At 32.4% G+C, this 22,493-nt stretch overlaps 1 protein-coding gene across 2 annotated transcripts in view; it reads left to right on the top strand.

The window, feature by feature from the left end:
* The window catches only part of Gopc (golgi associated PDZ and coiled-coil motif containing), a 45,281-nt gene extending 23,123 nt beyond the window's left edge, over window positions 1-22,158 (top strand). The window contains exons 2-9 of one of the 2 annotated variants that reach the window (XM_046426418.2): window positions 1,074-1,238; window positions 2,742-2,765; window positions 5,824-5,999; window positions 7,791-7,956; window positions 10,329-10,424; window positions 11,736-11,900; window positions 14,549-14,729; window positions 17,840-22,158. In XM_046426418.2, coding sequence (XP_046282374.1) covers window positions 1,074-1,238; window positions 2,742-2,765; window positions 5,824-5,999; window positions 7,791-7,956; window positions 10,329-10,424; window positions 11,736-11,900; window positions 14,549-14,729; window positions 17,840-17,970 — 1,104 coding nt within the window. In that variant the 3' untranslated portion in view covers window positions 17,971-22,158. The remainder of the gene's footprint in view (window positions 1-1,073; window positions 1,239-2,741; window positions 2,766-5,823; window positions 6,000-7,790; window positions 7,957-10,328; window positions 10,425-11,735; window positions 11,901-14,548; window positions 14,730-17,839) is intronic. The other variant, XM_046426419.2, reaches the window with a different exon arrangement.
* The last annotated feature ends 335 nt before the right edge of the window (window positions 22,159-22,493 follow it).

Here is a 22,493-nt window from a genome sequence, read left to right as displayed (position 1 = left end):
ATATAATCTGTAACTTGCAACATTTTTTTTTTTTGTTGTTGTTTAGTTGGTTATGTGCATATTTTTCACCCTAGTTGATATGAAAGCTTCTCAAAGGCATAAATATACTATTTCTCTCTCTGTCTGTCTCTCTCATGTGTGTATACACACACACACACACACACACACACATACACACAGATAGATAGATAGATAGACAGACAGACAGACTGACTGGCTTACTTTTTTTTTTGTATTGAGGAATGAACCCTGGGGCACTTAACCACTGACTTATACCTCCAGCACCTTTATATTTTTTTTTATTTTGAGATTGTATTGCTTAGGGCCTCACTAAGTTGCTGAGATTGGTCTTGAATTTGCTATCCTCTCTCCTCAGCCTCCCGAGTCATTGGGATTGCAGGCATGTGCCACTACATCTGGTCATCTATAATTTTTAAAGTGCTGTCTACAGTTTTTTTCCTTATTATGCCAGCATAGTTCTTAGTCCTTTGATTCTTAGTAAAATTATATTGAGTTGAATAGAAAACAAAGATGTTGTGTTGATCTTTGATCTGCTGACTGGTTGGGAAGAATAAACACAAAGGGCACATCTTCTATATAGTGGTAAAACAATATATTATGAGTTGTGCAAAAATTTAAAACATTTTTAATTGAATGGGTAGGTTGAATTGTTTTGTTACACTATAACTGAAAACTTAAGAGTTAATTCTGATCTTTAGAAATTCTGTGGTCTTTGATGAGCTGTCCTGTGCTTGTATGTTTTTATTAGCTTTAAAGGTGAAGGTGAAATAATGAAAAGGCATTTTAATATGAGCTATTTAAAATGGAAGTGGCATTCTGGGTTATTAGAAGATATTATTTATAGCAGGACTTTCTTTCCACTCAGGTATCTCATGTGTACTGTTGATTTCATGTCAGTTTAGATGGGTATCTTGGTCAGTTAATAGTCTTCTAGTATTCATGTATTCATGTTAAAGAGTCTTTGTCATTCTTGAATAATGATTATAAGAATAAATATAAAATAAGTAAAGAAAATTTAAGCATCCTTAATTTTTTTTTTATTGTTTTATAAGGCACAATTGGTGGATCTAAGATCTGAATTGACAGAGACCCAAGCAGAGAAAGTTGTATTGGAGAAGGAAGTGCATGATCAGCTTTTACAGTTGCACTCTGTTCAGCTTCAGCTTCATGCTAAAACTGGTCAAAGTGTTGATTCTGGTACCATTAAAGCAAAGTTGGTAAGTATTTAAAGAGTGACATGTATTTCAGAAGGTATAGAGGATAATTTTTAATTAGACATTTCAATTATAAAACATCAAATGTGCTTGTTGTGGAAAATTTAGGATACAGGAAATACAAAGATTGTAATCATCTTTTTTGTCTACAATCTCACCGATCAAGAGATAATTAATGATAATATCAATAACCATCTGATAGCTAGAATAGAATTTTTTCCTATTTAAAAATGTTTAAAAGAATTTGTGATTATTATATTAAAAACAATTTTTTACTATATCAGGATTAAGTTCTGCAGCATATAATTAAAACTCCACTGACATTGGGATTATTCTTAAATAGTAGTTATTTTTCTCTCAAAAGAACTCTGAGTTGTTAGGGCAGCTCCATAGATACAAGGACCCAGTTTCCCTCTTTTGTAGTGCTATGCCAGTTTTAGCTCATTGTTTCCATACTCAGGATTTCTTCTGTCTGCACTCCAGGCAGAAAGAAGGAAGAATCTTAAGGAAAGGGCAAAAAGATGCTTTTCACCTGTGTTAATCTCTTTCAAGAATTTTTCATCAAATTCTCCTTAGTAATTTCAGCCGTCATCTCACTGGCTATCCCTAGCTGCATGCCAGTTTCTTAGTTGGTTTCAAGGCCACTTTCAATGCTGTTGGAGTTCTATTAATAAGGAAGGGGAAAGTGGAATTGGATGCCATAGAGTAGCACATGGTCTTTGCAGGAATTTGTCATTCTTTTGCTTTTAGTTTATTATAAGCATCTTTTCCTGCTATTGAACTCTTTGCAATGTCTGCATGTTACTTCATTGTATGAATTTACTCTAATTCAATTAGTCTCTTAATTAATGGGAAAAAATTTGAAATCTCATTTTAATTTAACCTCATGTACTGTGTGTATGCTATGTACCAGACATTTTATTAACTCTGTGGAGACATAGTGATAAATAGACATACATAACTTTGGAGAGACAGAACATGCAGTGATGCTTGATATGATGAAAGTAATGTGTTTTGAAGTTTTAATTGTTTCCAGCTATTTTAATTGGTTTCTTGTACTGATATGTTAGAATTTATTTAAATGAATATATTCTAAAGTCCTTAAATTATGAAATTCTGTGAATTTAAGTTAGTAGTGGTTTATCTAACTGAATAAAGGTCAGATCATAACTACTTCTTTGAGGTATTTGATAATAACATTGAAAAATAATCTACATATTTCACAAGGAAGGAAAGAATTTAACTGAAATTTTAACATTAGATCTGAAATATGGTACTATAGAGGAAAGAACACTGAACCAATTGTATGTGTTTAATAAAACAAAAAATTTTAATTTAGTACTGTATGGTATTATTGTTTATAGATTTGCAAATATATTTGTTCTTATGAACTTTACCCAAATAATATTCAACATATAGAAATTTTCTTTATAATGATTATACCACTAGGTAAATTCATTTGTTTGATGGTTTTCTAATTGTAAAACTTTTTTCTTGTATCTTAAGTCTGTCCCCTCTGTGGAGGAGCTGGTAAGTATGTTGTTTCTGTTTTGCTTTAATATGTCATGCTGAAGTGTTCCTTTTGTTTTATTTGCATAGTACATGTTGTCACTCTTTGTATTTGAAAACTGTGTTAACAGTAGCAATTTTTAAATTTTCAAATACCTGAAAAGTTCAATGGATGGCCCTTTGTACTTTTCTCACTGCATGTTGTTAAACTTTTTCTTTTGTTTGTGATTTATAGTCATTATTTGCAGAGCCCATCAGTGTTTGACAACCTGCATAGCCTGTGGCTTGTTCAGAACTCTACTTAAAAGAGTAATTGGTTTCACCACACAAGGGTATTAAAAATATATTAAGTAGCCTACTATTTAGCCCTGTTAAGTTTCTATTTGAATTTATTCCCAGAAAAAGATGATGCATGTTGATTTCTTGGTTATCCACTGCATGTGTTACATTTTTTCAGCTGTCTTGAGAAAAATTGTGTGGCTTTTTAAACAATTAGATTTTGAAAATCTTTTACCAGAAATTAATTTGAAAATAACAAAGTATAAAATTTTTGTATCAACCTAATGAGGTTTTAGTTTATCTTATGACTTTACATCTTTTGAAAATTTATTCTTTGGATAATAAATAAAAAAAACCCTCTTGTTTATTACCTAATAACAAGCAGATTAAATAAAAAAACAGCAAATTTATCTTGAATTCTGAAAGTAATTTCTTTTAGTTAACTTAATCTTATTCTTTTATCTATTAATTTCAGCTCTCAGAGTTTGTCAGATTCCTTAGGGGTTTGAATCATTAATGCAAAGTGGTAGTTAATGTTTCTCAGATTTCATTAATATAGTATAAATAGCTCATTAAAGTAATTGAAAGTCACTGTGGACCAAAGAAATCTTGATCTTTTACGAATATTTTTTCTGAAAGGGCACCAACTTTAATAATTGTCATAAAATGATTTTTGTTCATATTATTCAAACTGTCTTTATGTGGTGGGGGGAGGAAAGATACCTCCCCTTTCAGGAAATAAGTTCTGAAATAAATTGTGATGTTAATAATTCCAAATTTATTACAAAAGAGAATTTTAGATTATTAGTTTTTCATACTCTTTAAAAATAATGTGGACAGTCCCCACCACTGCAAAACAAACCAACAAAAAATATCTAGAGTTGTGTTCTAAAGGTTGTGTGTGTGTGTGTGTGTGTATATATATATATATATGTTTTTTTTTTACAGAAGTTGAAAAAGTTTGCTAATCTTCCTTATATCATATATATGTAACAAATATTTTGAAACAAAATGATAAATGCATCCAGAATTTTGTAGTTTTCATCAATTTTAGCTTCTATGTGTGTATGTATGTATGTGTATTTGCTTAAAACATACACATATTTAGGAAAATGTATATTTTTAATATTATGATGTACATGTTCCTTGAATTTTAATATATCATATTTTTTATGTTAGTCAAAACAGTAGACCAAAACAGACAATTGAAGCAGTACCAAAATACATTCCAGGAATTGCTAAAAATTTGTTTAAATTTGTTTTTAGCATCTCAGTATTGAGAATAAAAATGTAAATAATTATGTAGTCTATGCCCATACAATAGAAACAATATCATTTGCCATTTCCTCAAAAGAAAGTTTTTTCCTGATACTAAGACAGATTTTTATTGAAGTTTTCATAAGAGGATGTGGTGGTATTAGTAAACAATGTCTTACACATCTGATGAGCATGTATCACCTTTTTGTAGCATTTGTGGATTCTGTAAATCAGAAGTCAGTAAAAGCAGTTTTGTTCAGGATAAGTGCAAGTTTTTGGGTGGTTTTCTTCATTCTAAATAGCATTTAAAGCACCTACTAGGGCCTACATTTAACGCTGAGAAAGGTTTTGTTTGACTTTACACTATGTATATTTGATTTTGAATTTGCCTGCCTTTGAGCAGGACTTTGAACCTTCTGTTCTTCATTCTCCTTTGTCTTGAAGCTACCTGTCTGTTCTGTGTTTGGGTCATTTGTAACCCTGAAGGCATTTATATTTATAATCCCTGATCTTTGGGAATATATTGTCTGTACTTTATGCTTTTAAGGTGAATTGAATATTATTTCTCACATATGAACCTGTGATTAAAAACTTGATAGCAAAGACCTTGTGGGTTATACATTTTGGCTCACATGTATAGATTCACATAGATGGACTACCTACCTAGTGTAGCATTGGAGGGCATCCTTTTATGAAAGCTGAGACAAAGGGAGGCCAGTGTTTTCTTCAGAAAACAGTTCTACATCCACTTTAACATAGACAAATAGATGAGCCAGATCCCAAAGTTTAGTGATAATCTACACCAAAGATGTACTTATCCATAGAAATTTTTAATGTGTAAAATGTTTTTGTTTTTTTTTAAATATTAGAATAATGGGCTGAGTATGTAGCTCAGTGGTAGAGTGCTTGCCTGGCATACATGGGCTAGGTCCTGGGTTCTATTCCCAGTACTGGGGGCGAAAATTATAATAATTCTTTTAATGTAAGCATTTTGTTTCTTAAAGTCCTCCAAGTTAAATTTAGTTATAAAATGAATCTCCGTGTAACTGATTTTGACTTGTCTTATATAGCATTGTTGCATTAAAATTAATTGTTAGAAAAAATAGTGATTATATTAGTCTAGTTTCTTAAGTAATTTTTAGGAAGTAAGTTGCAGATTTCATTATCTACTTAGAGAAACTGCTTCTTTTACTATCCTCAATATCAGGGTGCTTTATCACCTACAGTTATCTAATCTACAAGACATATGGTACAAATTTAAAACAAACCAGGTGGGCTGGGGATATAGCTCTCAGTGGTAGATTGCTTGCCTAGCAAGTATAAGGCCCTGGGTTTGATTCACAGCACTACCAAAAAAAAAAATTCTCAAAAAGAATCAAATTCAAACCTTTGTGTTCTATTACATAGAAATGAAGTGGCAATTTTTATCATATCATTGTTGGTATTATAGACTGTGTGCTGATGTGTATTTTAAGGAACATGGTCTACTGCTTAGAGTCATAGGAATTTTTATTAATTTATATTTTTTAAAAAATTACACTAGGAAAGAGAGCTTGAAGCAAACAAAAAAGAAAAGGTGAAAGAAGCTCAACTTGAAGCTGAAGTGAAATTATTGAGAAAAGAGAATGAGGCCCTTCGTAGACATATAGCCGTTCTCCAGGCTGAAGTTTATGGGGCAAGATTGGCTGCCAAATACTTGGATAAGGAACTGGCAGGAAGGTGTGTAAAAAAAATGGGCATACTTGTATTCTTAGGTGACATTGGATATTTAATGAGATTGACTCTACTTGTTATAAATGAAATAATTTTTATCCCTAGAATTATTTTGTAGTTTTTTATGTCTTATTATTGTTAAATTGATATCGATAATATTATATATTGCATGTATGTTTAAGCATACATACAGACACATTAACACAGATAGTAATAGTCAGCTTTTTGTCCTGTGACCAAAATACCTGACAAGAAGAAACTAGAGGAGAAAAAGTTTATTTTGGACTCAGTTTCAGAGGTTTCAGTCCATGGTTGATTGGCTCGATTGCTCTAGGCTCAAGGTGAGGCAGAACATGATGGAAGGGGCCTGGCAGAGGAAAACTGCTTAATTCATGGCAGCCAGAAAGAGAGAGAGAGCTGGGGGTGAGTGTGAGAGGAGCTTGCCTCCAGTGACCTACTTCCTCCAGCCATGCCATACCTTCTTACAGTTACTACCCAATAATCCATTCAGGTGATTAACCCATCAGATCAGTCTACCGATTAGATTATAGTTCTCATGATCCTTTCAGTTCTGGACATTGATGTATTGTCTAACATGAGCTTTTGGGGGGACACCTCATGTCCAAACCATAATACAACTTATTGTGAAATGCTGACAACTTTGCGGAGGATCATATTCCGTCTACTTCCTGCCTTGACAACATAGCAGGTGATGTTCACATTGCCCCCTCAAAAAAAAAAAAAAAAAATAAATAAATAAATAAAATAAAAAAGTTGGAATTATCAATAAAAAAATTAATTCCTCTGCCATTAATTTTTGAAGGTAAATCATTTATGACCTTTGGTGATTTATTATTAGTACTAAGTCCTTTTATACTTATTGTTTTATTGTTACATTGAGAACTGATGTGAAGCATTGAAAAAGAATTTCTATCTTAATTTTTTTTTTTTTTTTTAGTTGTAGGTGTTCAGAATGTCTTTATTTTATTTGTTTATTTTGGTGTGGTGCTGAGGATTGAACCCAGTGCCTCACGCATGCTAGGTAAACGCTCTACCACTGAGCTACAGCCCCAGCCCAATTTCTGTCATCTTGAAGTACAAATTTTCTAATAACTTTTTACCACATTTAAAGTATTCATTTTGTTGGAAGAAACTATCATTAAAAGGAATTTTTTATACAGTCAGTGTCATCTAAAAGCTAATATTTAATACTGTTTAGTTGAGTTCAATTAATTACTTTGATTATATGCAAGGCCTAAAACATTTTATTTGACATTAAACTCATAAATTGTTTTTTAGATATTTTGAATTTTGAATTAAGTATATGACTAAAGGAATTTTCTCTCTCCTTTTTTTTTGGTCTTTTGGTACCAGGGATTGAACCCAGGGGTGTTCAGCCAACACTGAGTCACATCCACAGCCCATTTTTTACTTTTTATTTTGAGACAGGATCTCACTAAGTTGCTCAGGGCCTCGCTAAGTTGCTGAGGCTGGCTTTGAACTTGTGATCCTCCTGCCTCAGCCTCCTGAGCTGGAATTACAGGTGTACATCACCATGCCTGGCTATTCATCTCTTCAAAAAAAATTTTTTTCCACTATTTTTTTTTCTTCTTGAAAATGATTGTCCTTTTCAGAGTTCTCATGTCTTTATAAACCTGAATGACATCAAGAAATTCCTGAGTATTTGTTTTGTTATCAGTTGAGATTTATGCAAAAGCTACTTGTGTTCAGTAATTCTTCTGAATCTCTCCAGTAAGTATAATAAAAGACTAATTAAACTCTTTTCTCAACATGAAGGGTCCAACAAATACAGTTACTAGGACGAGATATGAAAGGACCTGCTCATGATAAACTGTGGAACCAGTTAGAAGCTGAAATACATTTGCATCGTCACAAAACTGTTATCAGAGCCTGTAGAGGACGTAATGACTTGAAACGACCCATGCAAGCACCACCAGGCCATGTACGTTGCTTTGCTGCTGCTTCCCATACAACCTCTGCCTTGCTTTAAGCACAAGTCTTTTCTGTTTTTCTAGTAGTTTGAAACCTTTATTTAAAGAGTGAAAATGGTATTCAACATATTTAAAATAGATGCATATTTAAAGTTTTGGTAACCCAGAGAATTTTTTTTGGATGTATATACTATAAAATAGTGGATATAATATTATGGTATCGTGACCACTTAATTCAGTCAGTTCTTAACAGACTAACTAAATGCCCTGAGAGTGATCTCTCTGCAGATTGTGAGCCATTGCTAGCAAGCATATTTTGCACTAGCATACTTTGCATCACATCTCAAAATTTCCTGGCTGATGATTGGGCATGCTTAAATTTGTTTTAAGCTTAGTTCAGTGCGTGTGCTTGGTTTGAACTTCTATCCAGTACTTGATAGCAAGTACTGGATAGAAGTTCATTAAGGCAGTTTTTAGTAGTTAAATACAAGTGTAGATTTTGAACTAACATTTATACCCATTTGGTCTTGGAGTGAGGTGGAATTTGAGATAATGTGTCCAATTGTTGTTTTCATAGCCATCATTTTATAGGAATTTTCCTTTCTACGTAAATTTTTATTATGTAATTTTATTATAACAGATGTTTGATAATACACACCTTAATATATGAAAACATGTCTAAACTCTTACCCAGTGGCTCACATTTTTTATTAAGAGATAAAATATTACCTTAAATAGTAAAAAATAATTTGTTGCTTCTACAAAAATTACTGTAAGAAAAATTGTTATGTACCTACAGTGAGTGAAATAGGAATGGGGGATTGCAATACACACTTACATTATTGTTTTCTCTAGGACACTGGTGGTACCCATTAACTTCTAGGTTCAGTAGATTTGGGAAATGGAGAGATTAGGAAAGTAGTTAGTGTCTTGCCTGTCTGCGTGATAAAAGCATACTTGTGAAAGTGGCTAAATATAAAGCTGAAGTTTTTGTAGTGGTCAGATGAGAGAAGTTATTTTATACTACATAAAGGCATTTTTATTTTAACCTGAGTATCATGGGATCCTCATATATTTAAATAAAATAGTGGATATAATATTATGGTATTGTGACCACTTAATTCAGTCAGAAATATATTATGGTAATTGAAGGAGACAGTGGTGAAGGCAGGGGAAAAGGCATTTGAGAAGAAGCACAGCTTTGGGAGAATTAAAATTAGAAGGACTTGACTGGTTAAGTCCTTGACTGCTGTTGATTAAGTAGGTGAGTAAGAAGGAAAGAGTCTAGGTTTTGGGTTTGGGTTTTGTGATCTGGCTTTTTTCAAGGAGATATAGAGGAAAGGAAGTTTCAGGGAGAAAGACGGTAGCAGTTTTAGAATACAACATTTAAGATGCCGGTGGGACATCCAAGATGTCTGTTCAATTGTCTGTATGATTGGATTCAGGAGAAAAATCTTGAGTTATGGCATGAAGGAAGAAAATGGATTACCAAACGAGGAGGGTTGAGATGGAGCTGTCAGATACAGGGCCATCAGGAAAGTGGTATTGATAGAAAGCAAGGGAAAAAAGCAGATGTCAAGAAGAGTTAGTAAACAGGATCAATTTCTGCAGGCTTGAGGAATGGTAGTGAATAAAATGTGCTAATTGGATGTAGGAATATTTAGAGAAGAAAATTTCAGCTGTTGAGTTTAGGAGTAGAACCTTCATTACAGTGATTAGAGTACTGAATGTGGGAGACAGGGAAATTATACAGTGCATATGAACTTTATGTGGAGGTTTAGGGAAGACAAAGGTGCATGGTTGCATGGTCAGTATTTTAGCTGAAAGGTGCTTAGAATTTGTCTTCTGGGTAGGGAAGAAGTTTAGTAGAAAGTAGAAATGTACAAGAGAAAAAATTGTTAATGGAGCAAAGTCCTTTAAGAGGTAAACTGTAGAGCACCAGGGAATGAAAAAGAAAATGATCAAATTGGAAATTTATTTTTATTTTATAAATTTCAAGTTGAAATTAAGTAAGTTGAAATGTATTTGAAAGAAATTGAAATCGTCAAGATATTTTTCAGTGAAGAAAGATATAGTTATCACTTGGATTTCTTGAAGATATTTAGACATTGATTAATTACTGACAGTAATTTCTTTTTTAATGTCCTACAGTTTTAAAAGAGATGTATCAGTATTTTAAAAAATTGACAAAAGGGTGAGAAAACCATCTGTAAATTAATATAACATTTTTTTTCTTTTACTTCTTAATTACTTTCTTAACACTACAGTGTGTGTCTTTACCAGAAAATCAATAAAGATTTCTAAAGGTGAGTTATGTAATGTGAATTTATCCTACTTAGAATATTATTTCAGTGATACTCTTTTTTGTTTTCCTCCTGATAAGGATCAAGACTCCTTGAAGAAAAGCCAAGGAGTTGGTCCAATTAGGAAAGTTCTCCTCCTCAAGGAAGATCATGAAGGACTTGGCATTTCAATTACAGTAAGAAGTAGTGCTTCCAGTTTTCTTTTGTGCAATTATCTAGTATAATCATGCTCATTTGTTGGACTTTATTTGGAGGACAAAATATTCTGGATATATTTTTAAATAAATATATCCAACATTTGGGCACAGTAACTTTGATGTTGATATTTTTTTCCAATATATTTTTTTTTAGTTGTAGATGGACACAATATCTTTATTTTATTTGTTTTTATACGGTGCTGAAAATCTAACCCAGTGCTTCACACGTGCTAGGCAAGTGCTCTATGTCTGAGCCACAACTCCGGCCCCCGGTGTTGATATTTTTTCTTGTATGTAAATCTTAACAACTGCTAAGTGTGCCTTTAGGAAGCATAGTGTAACATTTTTATTATGACTGAAGTTATAGATCTGTATCATGTACTGTGATGCCTGTAGGAGCCTTTGGAATTAGAGGTGGGTGTTTTCTTCTATTGGCTCCAGATTGTGTTGTTTTCTTTCCAGTATGTGTTCTCTTTTTTTGTCTCATTCTTTGCTGTCTGATTGCACTAGGTTTAGGGACTAAATTATACATATTCTTTTGTTAATTTGATGCCTTCAGTTGTCTTGGACATCATTCCTGAGAACAGTCTATATGGAGTCCTTTTGTTTTAGTCTTGGTGCTTTACTGAGTAGAGTAGTTTTTCATCTAATAATACTTAGGCACGTGTAAGTTCATTTTTCCCACCTAGTGTTGCTTAATGTAGAAACATTTCTTATAATAAAAAGTTCATCTCATCTGTTTATTAAGTATCTCCCTTTTAAAATACAGTTCCCTCAAAGTTCATAAACTTTAGTAGGAGAGTAATATGTACACACTTTGGTATGAGCTAGAAAGTGAGAGATACTAGTTATTGTATTTCAATTCTACATTGCATATTTTTTCCACTTTTTTAAACATTTCCGAAATTGAGATGCAGCTTATGATCTTAGTTATTTTTGTGGTACATAAAATCAGTATCCTTTTCATACTTAGCAATTTAGATTTGATAAAATAAATGAAATACTAGTACATAAATATTTTAATTTATGTTTTAGAGTTTAGTCTATTGTGTTTTTGTGTTTTTTTTTTGCATTTTGGTGTTTTGGCTCTGACACATGTTATTAATCATTTTACATGATACTTATAATAATTTATTTATCATTATCTAAGTAACAAAGTTTCACCCAGTGTTTACAGAGGTGGTAGAGATGCTTTATGAAAGGTATTTTTAAGAAAATATTTTATCTCTAGAATAGTCTGTAACTACAATTTACAAAGTGTAAACTAATTTACTGCCTTTTTGTTGTCAGGGCGGGAAAGAACATGGTGTTCCAATCCTTATCTCTGAGATCCATCCAGGGCAACCTGCTGATAGATGTGGAGGGCTACATGTTGGGGATGCTATTTTGGCCGTCAATGGAGTTAACCTAAGGGACACAAAACATAAAGAAGCTGTAACCATACTTTCCCAGCAGGTAAATTCCTTTTATGTAATTAAAATTGGATCTATCACTTGGTTCCTTTTGAATCTATTGAAGTGTTATGGGTACACATTTGTTTCTTTTGATTTGGGACTTTTACAAATGTCATTTAGTCCGGTTTACTGAAAAAGGACCATTTCCTTGCCTACACAATTTTGAACAAGTTACTTAAGTCCTTTGTGCTACAGTCTTCTTGTCTCTGTGTAGTAGGTTTTAAAATAGAGCTATAGGGAGTGTGTTAACACTCAGAATATGATATGGTAGTTAGAAAGCAGCATCCTTAATAACAGGATCATGATACAAATGTAAAATGTTACAGAGAAGACAATACTTGAAGTAGATTTATTTTAGAATAGATTTTAAAATAGAATATTGAACTGAAAGAATCCTTAGAAAACATTTAGCCCAATTCTGTTATTTAAAAAGAGTAAACTTATCTTCTTCAAGATTAAAAAAATTGCTTAAGGTTGCAGAACAAATACATTACAGAATTGGAATTTGTATCCAAGAGTTGTATTGTTATCCGGTGTATTTGAAAATATTCCCCCCCCCCCCCGCCCAGGGGTGGTTGTCTTTTTTTTTTTTTTTTTTTTTGAGAATAGGATTCAGGGAATTTCAGAGATGTTGTTAGTATGTTTAGATGTTTCTGGGATCATCAGTATAGTATGCCTGTGAAAAATTGAATCTTAGTTGAATGTGAATTTATAGCTCATTGGTTCAGCTCCATATCATGTATAAATCGCCTCTGCAATATAACTACTTATATACTGCATTAAAGGGAAGACTCACAGTCCATTCCATTCCATAGTACTATATAGTAAATATGTATATTTTTTATTACAAATATATTAAATAAAATACAGTACTATATTTTATTTATTTATTTATTTGTAGTACTAGGGATTAAACCAGTAGTACTGTACGACTCAGCTGTATCTGCAGCCCTCTTCCTCCTTTTTTTTTTTTTTTTTGTTTTTTTTTTTTTTGTTTGGTACCCAGTGGTGCTATATCTTGAGCCCTTTTTAATTTTTAATTTTGAGATAGTGTTTCACTAAGTTGCTTAGGGTCTTGCTAATTTGCTGAAGCTGGCTTTGAACTTGGAATCCTCCTGCCTCACTCTCCCAAGTCCCTGGGATTACAGGCATGTGCTACCACACCCAGCTCCAGTTTACATTGTAATGTATCTGATGAGAGAGATCTAAGAATGCTACTGTAGCCTCTTAAGTTAGTGATTCCTCAACCCAATTTGACTGTCAGACAGAAGCACAAAGAATGGGATGAATGGAAACTGGTAAAGGAGCTACAAATAGGCCATCATAATGTGTAACGAAATGCTAAGCACATATTAAAATTATCAGGTATAACTTTCCTAACAGTTTAGTCTGGGAATAAAGAGCACCAGAGAAACTCACTTAGTGAGTAGCAGTTAAAAATGACATGCTTTCTCTTTTCAACAAAGGCAGACCATAATTTTCAGAGTTGCAAACACCAGACTTGTATGTAGTGATCATAGTCTCTTATTAAATGACAACTCTAGCTTGGAATTTTTAAACCTTAAGTGATTTATAACTTTGTACTTTAACATAAGTTATTGACTAATAACAATACAAATAGTGTACATTTCATCTTGCATAATAAAAAGAGCAGGAACTTTGGAACTGTTTTTGTGTATGCTGTTTTTGTTCCTCTTATTGAGAATGTTATCTGCTCATTGCATGAGTACTTGGGTTTCTCATTCATGAAAAAAAAAAAGAGACTACAATGGGGTTACAGTAGTCTGAGGATTGAAGACTATAATTTTGCATAATAAATATAGTAATTACTGTTATTACTAGACAGAATACCTTGATTGATACTATGTCTGGTACGCAGTGAAAGTTGAGAAGATTCAAGATTTATGCATTAAGAAACAACGAATCGTGTAAGGGTTTCTTGAACTAAAGGAAAAGTTTGTGTGATACCCTTACATGCAAGTTTGTTTAATACCTATGATGGATTTGTGGAATTGCTGTGTAAAATACAAACTGGCAAAATGCCTTTTTTAAAAAATATTTTTTTAGTTATAGATGGACGCAATATCTTTATTTTGTTTATTTTTATTTTTATGTGGTGCTGAGGATCGAACCCAGTGCCTCACATGTGTGAGGTGGGCGCTCTGCCATTGAGCTACAGCCTCAGCCCTGCAAAATGACTTTTAAATTGAACATTTGTTCCAAAAATCTGAAAAATTAAAAAAAAATTTTTAGTTTTGATGGACACAGTACCTTTATTTTATTTATTTATTTTTAGCGTAGTGCTGAGGATCGAACCCTCATACATGTGAGGCAAGCATGCTTCCATCCCAGCCTAAAAGTCTGAAAATTTAATAGTTAAGTTTTTTTTTTTTAAATCTGATACTAAAAATATTATGATTCGTAGAAAGAGCTACTATAATATTAAAAGGAAATTTCATGTAGAAAAGGATCATAGTGTTTCGACATCATGTTCTCTCAGACTCCTTTAACTTCTTGAAGTTCTAGAGTTTCTTTTTTGTTGTCTGGAAAGGAGCTATATCTGAAGTGTCCCCACCCCAAAGATTTTGGAAATCCATTTTGAATTAAGTTGCAGTAATTTGGCTTTCTCATTTTCATCCTCTATTTTAGAGAGGAGAGATTGAGTTTGAAGTAGTTTATGTGGCTCCTGAAGTGGATTCTGATGATGAAAATGTAGAGTATGAAGACGAGAGTGGACATCGTTACCGTTTGTACCTTGATGAATTAGAGGGAAGTGGTAATCCTGGTGCTAGTTGCAAAGATGCAGGTGGGGAAATCAAAGTGTTACAAGGTAAAAATCACTCTAAAAATTATTATGCCTAAATTTATTGTTAATACATTTTAAAAGTGTAAAACCCTCTGTTCTTTAGTAATATTTATAATGATGAGGAAACCAAAGCAATAAATAGCTTTCCCTTGCTTGTACACCACTGACTATTCTTAAATTTTATTTACGTGTATGTTTCTTAGATTCATCATAAGACTTTTAATATCCTTGAATGGTGAAGAAAATTCAAGTTTTCTAGGCTCTGAAACAAAGTCAACATACCTTTTAGAGTAGATATATATTAATATATAGTCTCTCTTAATGCAAATTCTTCTCATAATACATGTAATGTACATTATATATAATTTATATGATGAGTAAGCTTTTAGATTGTTGTCTTATGATTATTATTTGAATCAGGACATGTGATCCTGAGGATCTTTGGTTTAGTTCCACCATTATCATTTACACTTTTTAAGGAAAAATTCCAGCTCTTTCTGGGTTTACTTCCATTGCTATCATTTACACATTTTAAGGAAAAATTCTAGCACTTTCTTATAGAGCAATGGTTCTGAAATTATGATCCATGGATCTCTAGAGCCTTAAGATCTTTCAGGAGTGAGGGGGGAGGTCCATGAGGTAGGTCAAAGCTTTTCATAATAATACCAAGATGTCATCTGTCTTTTGATATTTGTATTGATCATATAAAAGCAATTGAGGTAAAACTGCTGGTGACTGCTAGCATGAATCAAGGCAGTAGCATCCAGCGATACTAGAAATCATTGTTTTCTTCCTTGCCATTCACTCAGTTAAAGTGAAGAATAAAATGATTGTTTCATTTAAACATTCTTGATGAAATAGTAAGAACCTTATTTGTAAGTGAAATTGATATTTTGAAATGAAACCATAAAAACTCTTCATTTTCTTAAATGTTGACCCTTGAGTATGTTGCTTTGTAATAATCTGTATGATGAGATGAAAGTACACATAAAGCACTTATCCTGCATAATGCACAAAGAACCTGGCCTCAAAGGAAAATACTAACCTGATCTACTATCTGAACTAGATATTTTTTTCATGGAAGATAATTTTTACTTGAAAGAATTACTGACAATGTATGGTTGTTAGACTGTTTGGCAGCCATTATTTTAAAAATAAACAAAATTGGTTTATAACTTCAAAGAAGACAACTAGCAGTTTTTATAGAGTTTTATAAAAGATGCATCAGTCACCGTGAGCTTGACAGCTTCCCAACACTTAGAACTTTCCCTTGCTTATACACCACTGACTATTTTTAAATTTTGATTGATTCTGATATTAATGAATGTGAGGTTTTTTAAAGTTTTTTGTTTGTTTGTTTTGTTTTGTTTTTACAGTGCTGGGAGTTGAACCCAAGGCCTGTAGCCCACTAAGCAAGCACTCTAGTACTGAGTTATGTCCCTAGTCCCTGAATGCAATTTTTTGTTGTAGTAAAATGAAATGTGTCAATTTTTGAAATTCCTGCATAACTCAGTGGTGCAGTACTTTTGAACTGACAGAATATAATATTGCCAAATTGTGTATGGGTTAAAATGCAAATAAGGCAAATGGATTTTAGTAGCAGATTCTTTATTGATAAATTTTCAATTTTTACATTGTCAAGTTTTGGTATTATATCAAAGAATAATATTGACATTTATTTGAAAAGACTATTAAAATACTCTTACTTTGCTGTTTATTCCTGAGGGACTGGACTTTCTTCATTTACTTGTAACAAATTGAGCAGAAGCAGAAATGAGAATCTACCCAGCTACTTTCTATGCATATGAATGGCTTTTTGTAAAGTCATATACTAAGGAGAATGGCAAAATTGGAAAACTGTGCTGTTCTGACTAAAATTTTTTTTTGTTTGGAATGTAGAGTTGTCATTAAACATATGTTGTTTATGTTAACATATTGCATTTATTCTTGTCATTTTTAAAGAAGTAATGCAATTTTTTAGCTTTCTCAGTTTTAATTACTAATATGGTAAACATCAGTATCTGAAATTCATGTAAACAGAACAGAGTAAATTAATTCATATTCTGCATTCCAGAATGTTAACTGTAGTGTTTCAAAGGAGAACTTCACTCAGTAAATTGAAGAAATGTAGTCTTAAGTTTTTTTTAACCAAAAGAATGGTTTTAGGGTTTAATTTAGTGCTTATTAAATATATGAAAGCATTCTGAGACCAACAGGTAGAGAACTCAATGCATAGAGTATTATGATAAACTGATGAACTCCGTTGCCTGTTTGGTAAACCTGTATGTTGTTGATTGTGTACACAAAGGCATCAGTAGCAATTACTGTTCTCTGCGTGCCTCTTAAACAAAACTATTGTGGTAATATGTTCAAACTTTACACTGTTCAGCTGATTCCCCCATGGTCTCATTATCATTCATTCTTTTAGGTTTATTCCTTTTTTAGCTGAGGCCACTTCTCTGACACCTTGCAAATTGAAGACACTTACATTGTGTCTCAAATAATCAAAAATTTATACTTACAATTTATCATTGTAACCTATGCACAATATTTTTTTGTACACACAAAAATGTGTCTTTGCTTATTGTTTGGCACTTAGCTATACTTCATAGCTCACTAGATGCTGTAGTTAACTCTTATTTGTTTACAAGTCTCTTTATTTTGTAGAGTAAGCAAAATTAGTGTTAATGTTTAACTAGATATGATCTTGCCAACAAATGATTTTTAGCAAACAACTTGTATGTACTTCAGTTAACTGAAGTTAATTTCAATAAAATGAAAGCCAAAATGTAAAATAAAAATATAATTCACAATTCTGTAGGTATTTGTACTGATATCCAGTTGACTAAATTTTACAATTGTGTGTGTCAATTCTAAGTTTCATAGAACACTTAATAAGAAATTTTATATGATTTTTAGGTAGGGCCCAATAGGTAATACTTTAAAATCTGCATAGTGTTTGCTATCTACCATAAGAAAGAAAAATTCTTTTGTTTAGGAATCGCTAACTTGATTACTCTGAGATCTGGTTATTATATTGGGCATTCTTTTGTTTTTTTGTGCAATAAAATTAAAAAACTCAGTGTTTTTTTAGATCAGAAAGTATCTGCTTTTATTATTTTCTTTTCTTTTAGGATATAATAAGAAGGCAGTAAATGATGCGCATGAAAATGGAGACATGGGAACTTCAAATGAAACGCTGCAAGATGACAGTGCTTCAAAATTAGATGATCTGCACAGTCTGTATCATAAAAAATCTTATTAAATTGACTGTATCTCCAGACAAGATTGTTAATCAGACTATTTTGAATTTGGGGCACTAGGGAAGATGGTGACAAAGACTACACAAGATGAAGGGAGGCTGTTTGTTGCCTAAGGAAAGGCGGGTACCTCAGGGCTTCGTGTGAACAATTCTAAATGCATAAAACTCGGTTTTCTGTGTTATACCATAATTAGCTATTGCATGTAAAGCAATTTTGATTTTCTTGAAATTGTAAGCACCAAAGCATGTGTTTCCCAAAGGGATTTTACTAGGCTCATAAGTACCAAATGAAGTGCTACTATTTTATTTGGTTCTTTTCCTGTTTAGTAGAAGGACAATGTTAACTGGAATTTTATTTTAAAAAAATAACCTTTAAATACAAGAGAGTAAATTAATTCATATTGGACATTCCAGAATGTTAACTGTAGTGTTTCAAAGGAGAACTTCACTCAGTGAATTGAAGAAATGTAGCCTTGACTTAAGTTTTTTTTTAACCAAAAGAATGGTTTTAGGGTTTAAAAAATATATATTGTGCATCCTGATGTCTAAATTAGTTCTTCATGATCATTTATTATGAGTTTTCCTTCCAGCTTTTTCAATGCAGTACAAAGTAGTTTTCTTTAAGCTATCCTTTATCAATCAATGCTGCACTAGAAATAGTTTCTGAAAAGTTACTGTATATTTTACTTTTGGTTTTTAAAAGAAATGAAATGAGTGTAAAATACCTGTTCTCAATTATGTTGATCTGTGTACATGGTATTGGAACATTACACTATTAATGTTTTGTCTTAAATGTTTATGGGATCCATGAAAGACAGTTTTATACATTTTGAGTTGTTCATAAAATTTGTCTTGTGATAGTTCTGGCACTTAAAGATAAATTTTTCTGGCAGGAAAGGCTCAAATTTATTACTGTGTCTTGAAATATATTGCATTCAAACAACGGTTTTATCTAAGTACCTGATTTGCCATTCATCCAAAAGTTGGAGGCTAAGGTAGGCAAGATGAGGTGAAGAGATTTTAATACGTTAATTGATTTGATTTTCATACCAATATGTTTTACTAAAGCAATTTTCATATTCAAAATTGGGATTTGCTAGTTCTTTTGTCCCAGGATTAAGCATAGCTAGGCCTCTTTTATTATTTACTATTCTGCAGGCCATTGTTACTTTCTGGGCAAAATTGTATTTAAAAAAGTGTTGGTTTTTGTGAATGTCATTGTTTTAAAGGATATACACTTAAGGGAATATTAAATGGAAGAAAGCTTACAACGCTTTTAAAATATTACCAGTATCTTTATTTCTAGTATTCAGATGTTGATAAGACTCATTTTCTTGTCTTTTCCAAATGTACTATATGTTTGTTGAAAGTTAAATCTATAAAATGTATATACTTTATTTGTGATTTTACTATTTATAAATTTAATGTTGTAACTGTTGCTCATTTATGGTTTGTTTGGGGTGGTTATGTTCATCTGTAAATCACCATGTTAATTTGTAACTAGAAGTGCACTTCATAGTGTATATTGTTACTGATATTAATATGCTTTGGTAGCATTAACATTGCTTCTGAGCAAAAGTTAGTATTTAAATGTACAAATGAATAAGCAAGTTACATATTATTGTTTGCTCCTGACACGCTGGGCCTCTTAAAAGAAAAGGATTGATTTTTCATCATGCATTCCCTCTATGCCAAACCCATACACCTATGATAAGATCTGCAAACTGGATTTTAGCCAGTTTATTCATTTAGTTAAAAAAAAAAAAAATTCTGTGTGGCAGATCTAAAAGTTTTGCTGTGACATGAAACCATGTTATTATTATCTTCTTAAAACATGGCCTGGATGGAATGACCGTGGCATTTTTTCAGAGAATATCCTTTTTTTTTACGATGACTGAATCCATAGGAAATGCAAGCTATAATCCTTCCATTTTTAAGAAATACATATCTAAAGAGTTTTTTTTTTTTTTAAACTTTGGTAGTTTTGCATATAATTTGAAGGATTGTATGGCTATGATATAAATTCTTTTTAAACAGAATAAAAAGTTTTCCAAGTAGCTTTAAGATTTCACAGGTCAGTTTCTTTTTCATCCTGCTTCATTATAGTTTGCAGGCATACATGAGGGCACAGTTGTTTAGATGCTTCTGTGAGCTTCCTCATAGTGGTCAGAAGGTACCTGGTTGAAAGTTCATTTTAGAATATATGGTCTTTGTGGGTGATCTGAGTTTCAGGCTTTCCCCCCAAAGGACTGAGTGAGAACCAGTTTTTGTGTGTTTACATTTATAAAAGGAAATCCATGCAATACTAAAGCTTCTGTGACAAAGCCAAATGGATAAGAAGGGATCTGCTGCGAAGCCATCACAGTGGAAAAGTGAAAAGAGAAAACAAAATACATGTGTACAAAAACAGTAATTAAAAAAAAAAAATTGTTCAGTAGAATATGAGGGTTATATGTATGTGTGTATTTAGACTTTTAACCTCTGAAATTCTCTTCTATAGTATCTCTGTTATGAATATGATCGAAACAACATTTGGATTATAGGACTATTGTTTAGATTTAAGATGATGACAATTTTGTGGGTCTTGATAATTATAACTAAACAGTTGCCAAAAGTTAATGCAATTTGTCCATGGTGCTGGTTTTTCTTTTCCACAGTAGACCTATTTTGTTTCATATTTAAAAGCAAGAAATACATTGATTCACATGTAAGTTGTACATTATTTGACATCTTTATTATGGAGTCCAGTATTCTACCTATCTAGCCTTTCACTTAGGGTCAGCCTCAAATCTATAGGATTTATGACAAATGTGTTATATCTAGTTGAGTTAAATATTTTTATTAGCCTGTAAATAAAGATAGCATCTCCTACATTAAAATGCTATTGATCTCATTTTTATTTATTTATTTTTTGCAGTGCTGTTGGTCAAACCCAGGACCTTGAGCATGCTTGAGAAGTGCTTTTTCACTACACCACACCCCCGGCCCTTGACTTCATTAAAAGAAAATAAACACTATATGTTTCTTTCAAACAAATATTTTGGTTTATTATTTATTTTAAGTAGATTCTATTATTTGTGCTAGCATGTCAAAATCTACACAAAGGCTGAACCTAGTTGGAGTGGTAGAACAAATTAGTTTGGAATAGGAAGAAACTGTTTAATCTCAGTAGTCATTTAATCTGAATTAATTAAAAGCATTTTGGTTGGAAAGAACTATCTGAGCAATTGTGGGACCAGTTTTCTGCTGAAAGTTAGCAGACAACAAAAACCCTTGTCTTTGGTTTAGTTTTGTGGTATAAATATTGGCAGTTAATGTTATTTATGAGGATAGCATTGATAAAAATTAGAGTAACTTAAATCTGTCAATATTTAAGAGGATAGTCTTTCATTTTAGAATCTAAGTATACATAATTTAGACGTATCCAAGTTATTTCCAAAATATTTTTTAGAAAACATTGATAATGGATATAAATCATATTTTAGAAAATGTGTTGAATTTATTATGTACATTTAGAAATATTTGCTCTTTTGTTATCAACAAATTTGATTTCATTCTAAAACTTATATGTTTTCTGTGTGTTGGCTTAAGCTTCCAATTCCTGTTGTTTGGAAAAGAAGTCTATGTCCAGAACTCATTCTCATGGGATATTGTGCAGTTTATAAGATTTAAAAGATGATTTGCAGTTTCATTGTTAATCAGTGTTCTATATTAAGGGTTTATAACTAACTTTACAAAAAGAAAACTTAAGTACTGCAAATTACTATGTGCTACTGGTGCTAAATATTTTGTTTGATAATAAATCTTTTCCAGGTGTATTTTGAGAGCCATACCCACCATGGCGGCAGCCATGAGATTGCATCTGTCGTATCTCCAGCAGGAGAGAGCATAGCTGTCTACAGACTCAGCTTCCTTGCTCTGAAACTGTCCCTGTGTTCAGGTTGAGACTATCATTCTTCATGCTGCTGCCAGCCAATGACTGATCATCACAGGGATACTATGTCTCCTGGATGTTGACTGGAGGACTCCCTGAAAGTTTTGCCAAACTCCTTTAAGTATTACATTGTAGTCTAAATTGCTTTCAAACAACCTTCCCTCTTTATTCACCTGCATTGTGGTTTGGTTGTCTCCAAGCGCCCTACCTGTTTTTCCTCACCAGAATTGCCACTAATAAATCTGTTGCACATCAGATCCCTTTCTGGTGTTGGTGTCTGCTTTTAGGGGAACTCTGATGAAAACAAGTTATCCAAGAGTGAGATTTGAGGAAATAGGTAATAAACTGGGATTTAAGAGCTGGCTCATCCACTTTGCTACAAAGAGTAAAGAGGATGACATTTTGGCAGGTAAGTGGAGTATATATAGTATATGGCACAAGGTTATGGTGCTAAATATTTTTAGTTGTTTAGTATTTTGTAGAAGATTTACAGAAGAGTTAACAGCAGTCATGGACCTGTTGTCTTTCGAAAGGCCTGCTTATGTTGGTCCTTGGCTAGTGTCTAGCAACTTGGATTTCCCATTCACCAACT

Source organism: Marmota monax, unplaced genomic scaffold (assembly GCF_021218885.2).
Source record: "Marmota monax isolate L192 unplaced genomic scaffold, Marmota_monax_Labrador192_F-V1.1 WCK01_AAM20220418_F8-fsc00174, whole genome shotgun sequence".
In the NCBI taxonomy this organism is placed as follows: Eukaryota; Metazoa; Chordata; class Mammalia; order Rodentia; family Sciuridae; genus Marmota; species Marmota monax.
Note: the sequence above shows the minus strand (reverse complement) of the source record. Positions and strands in the feature narration are given on the sequence as shown.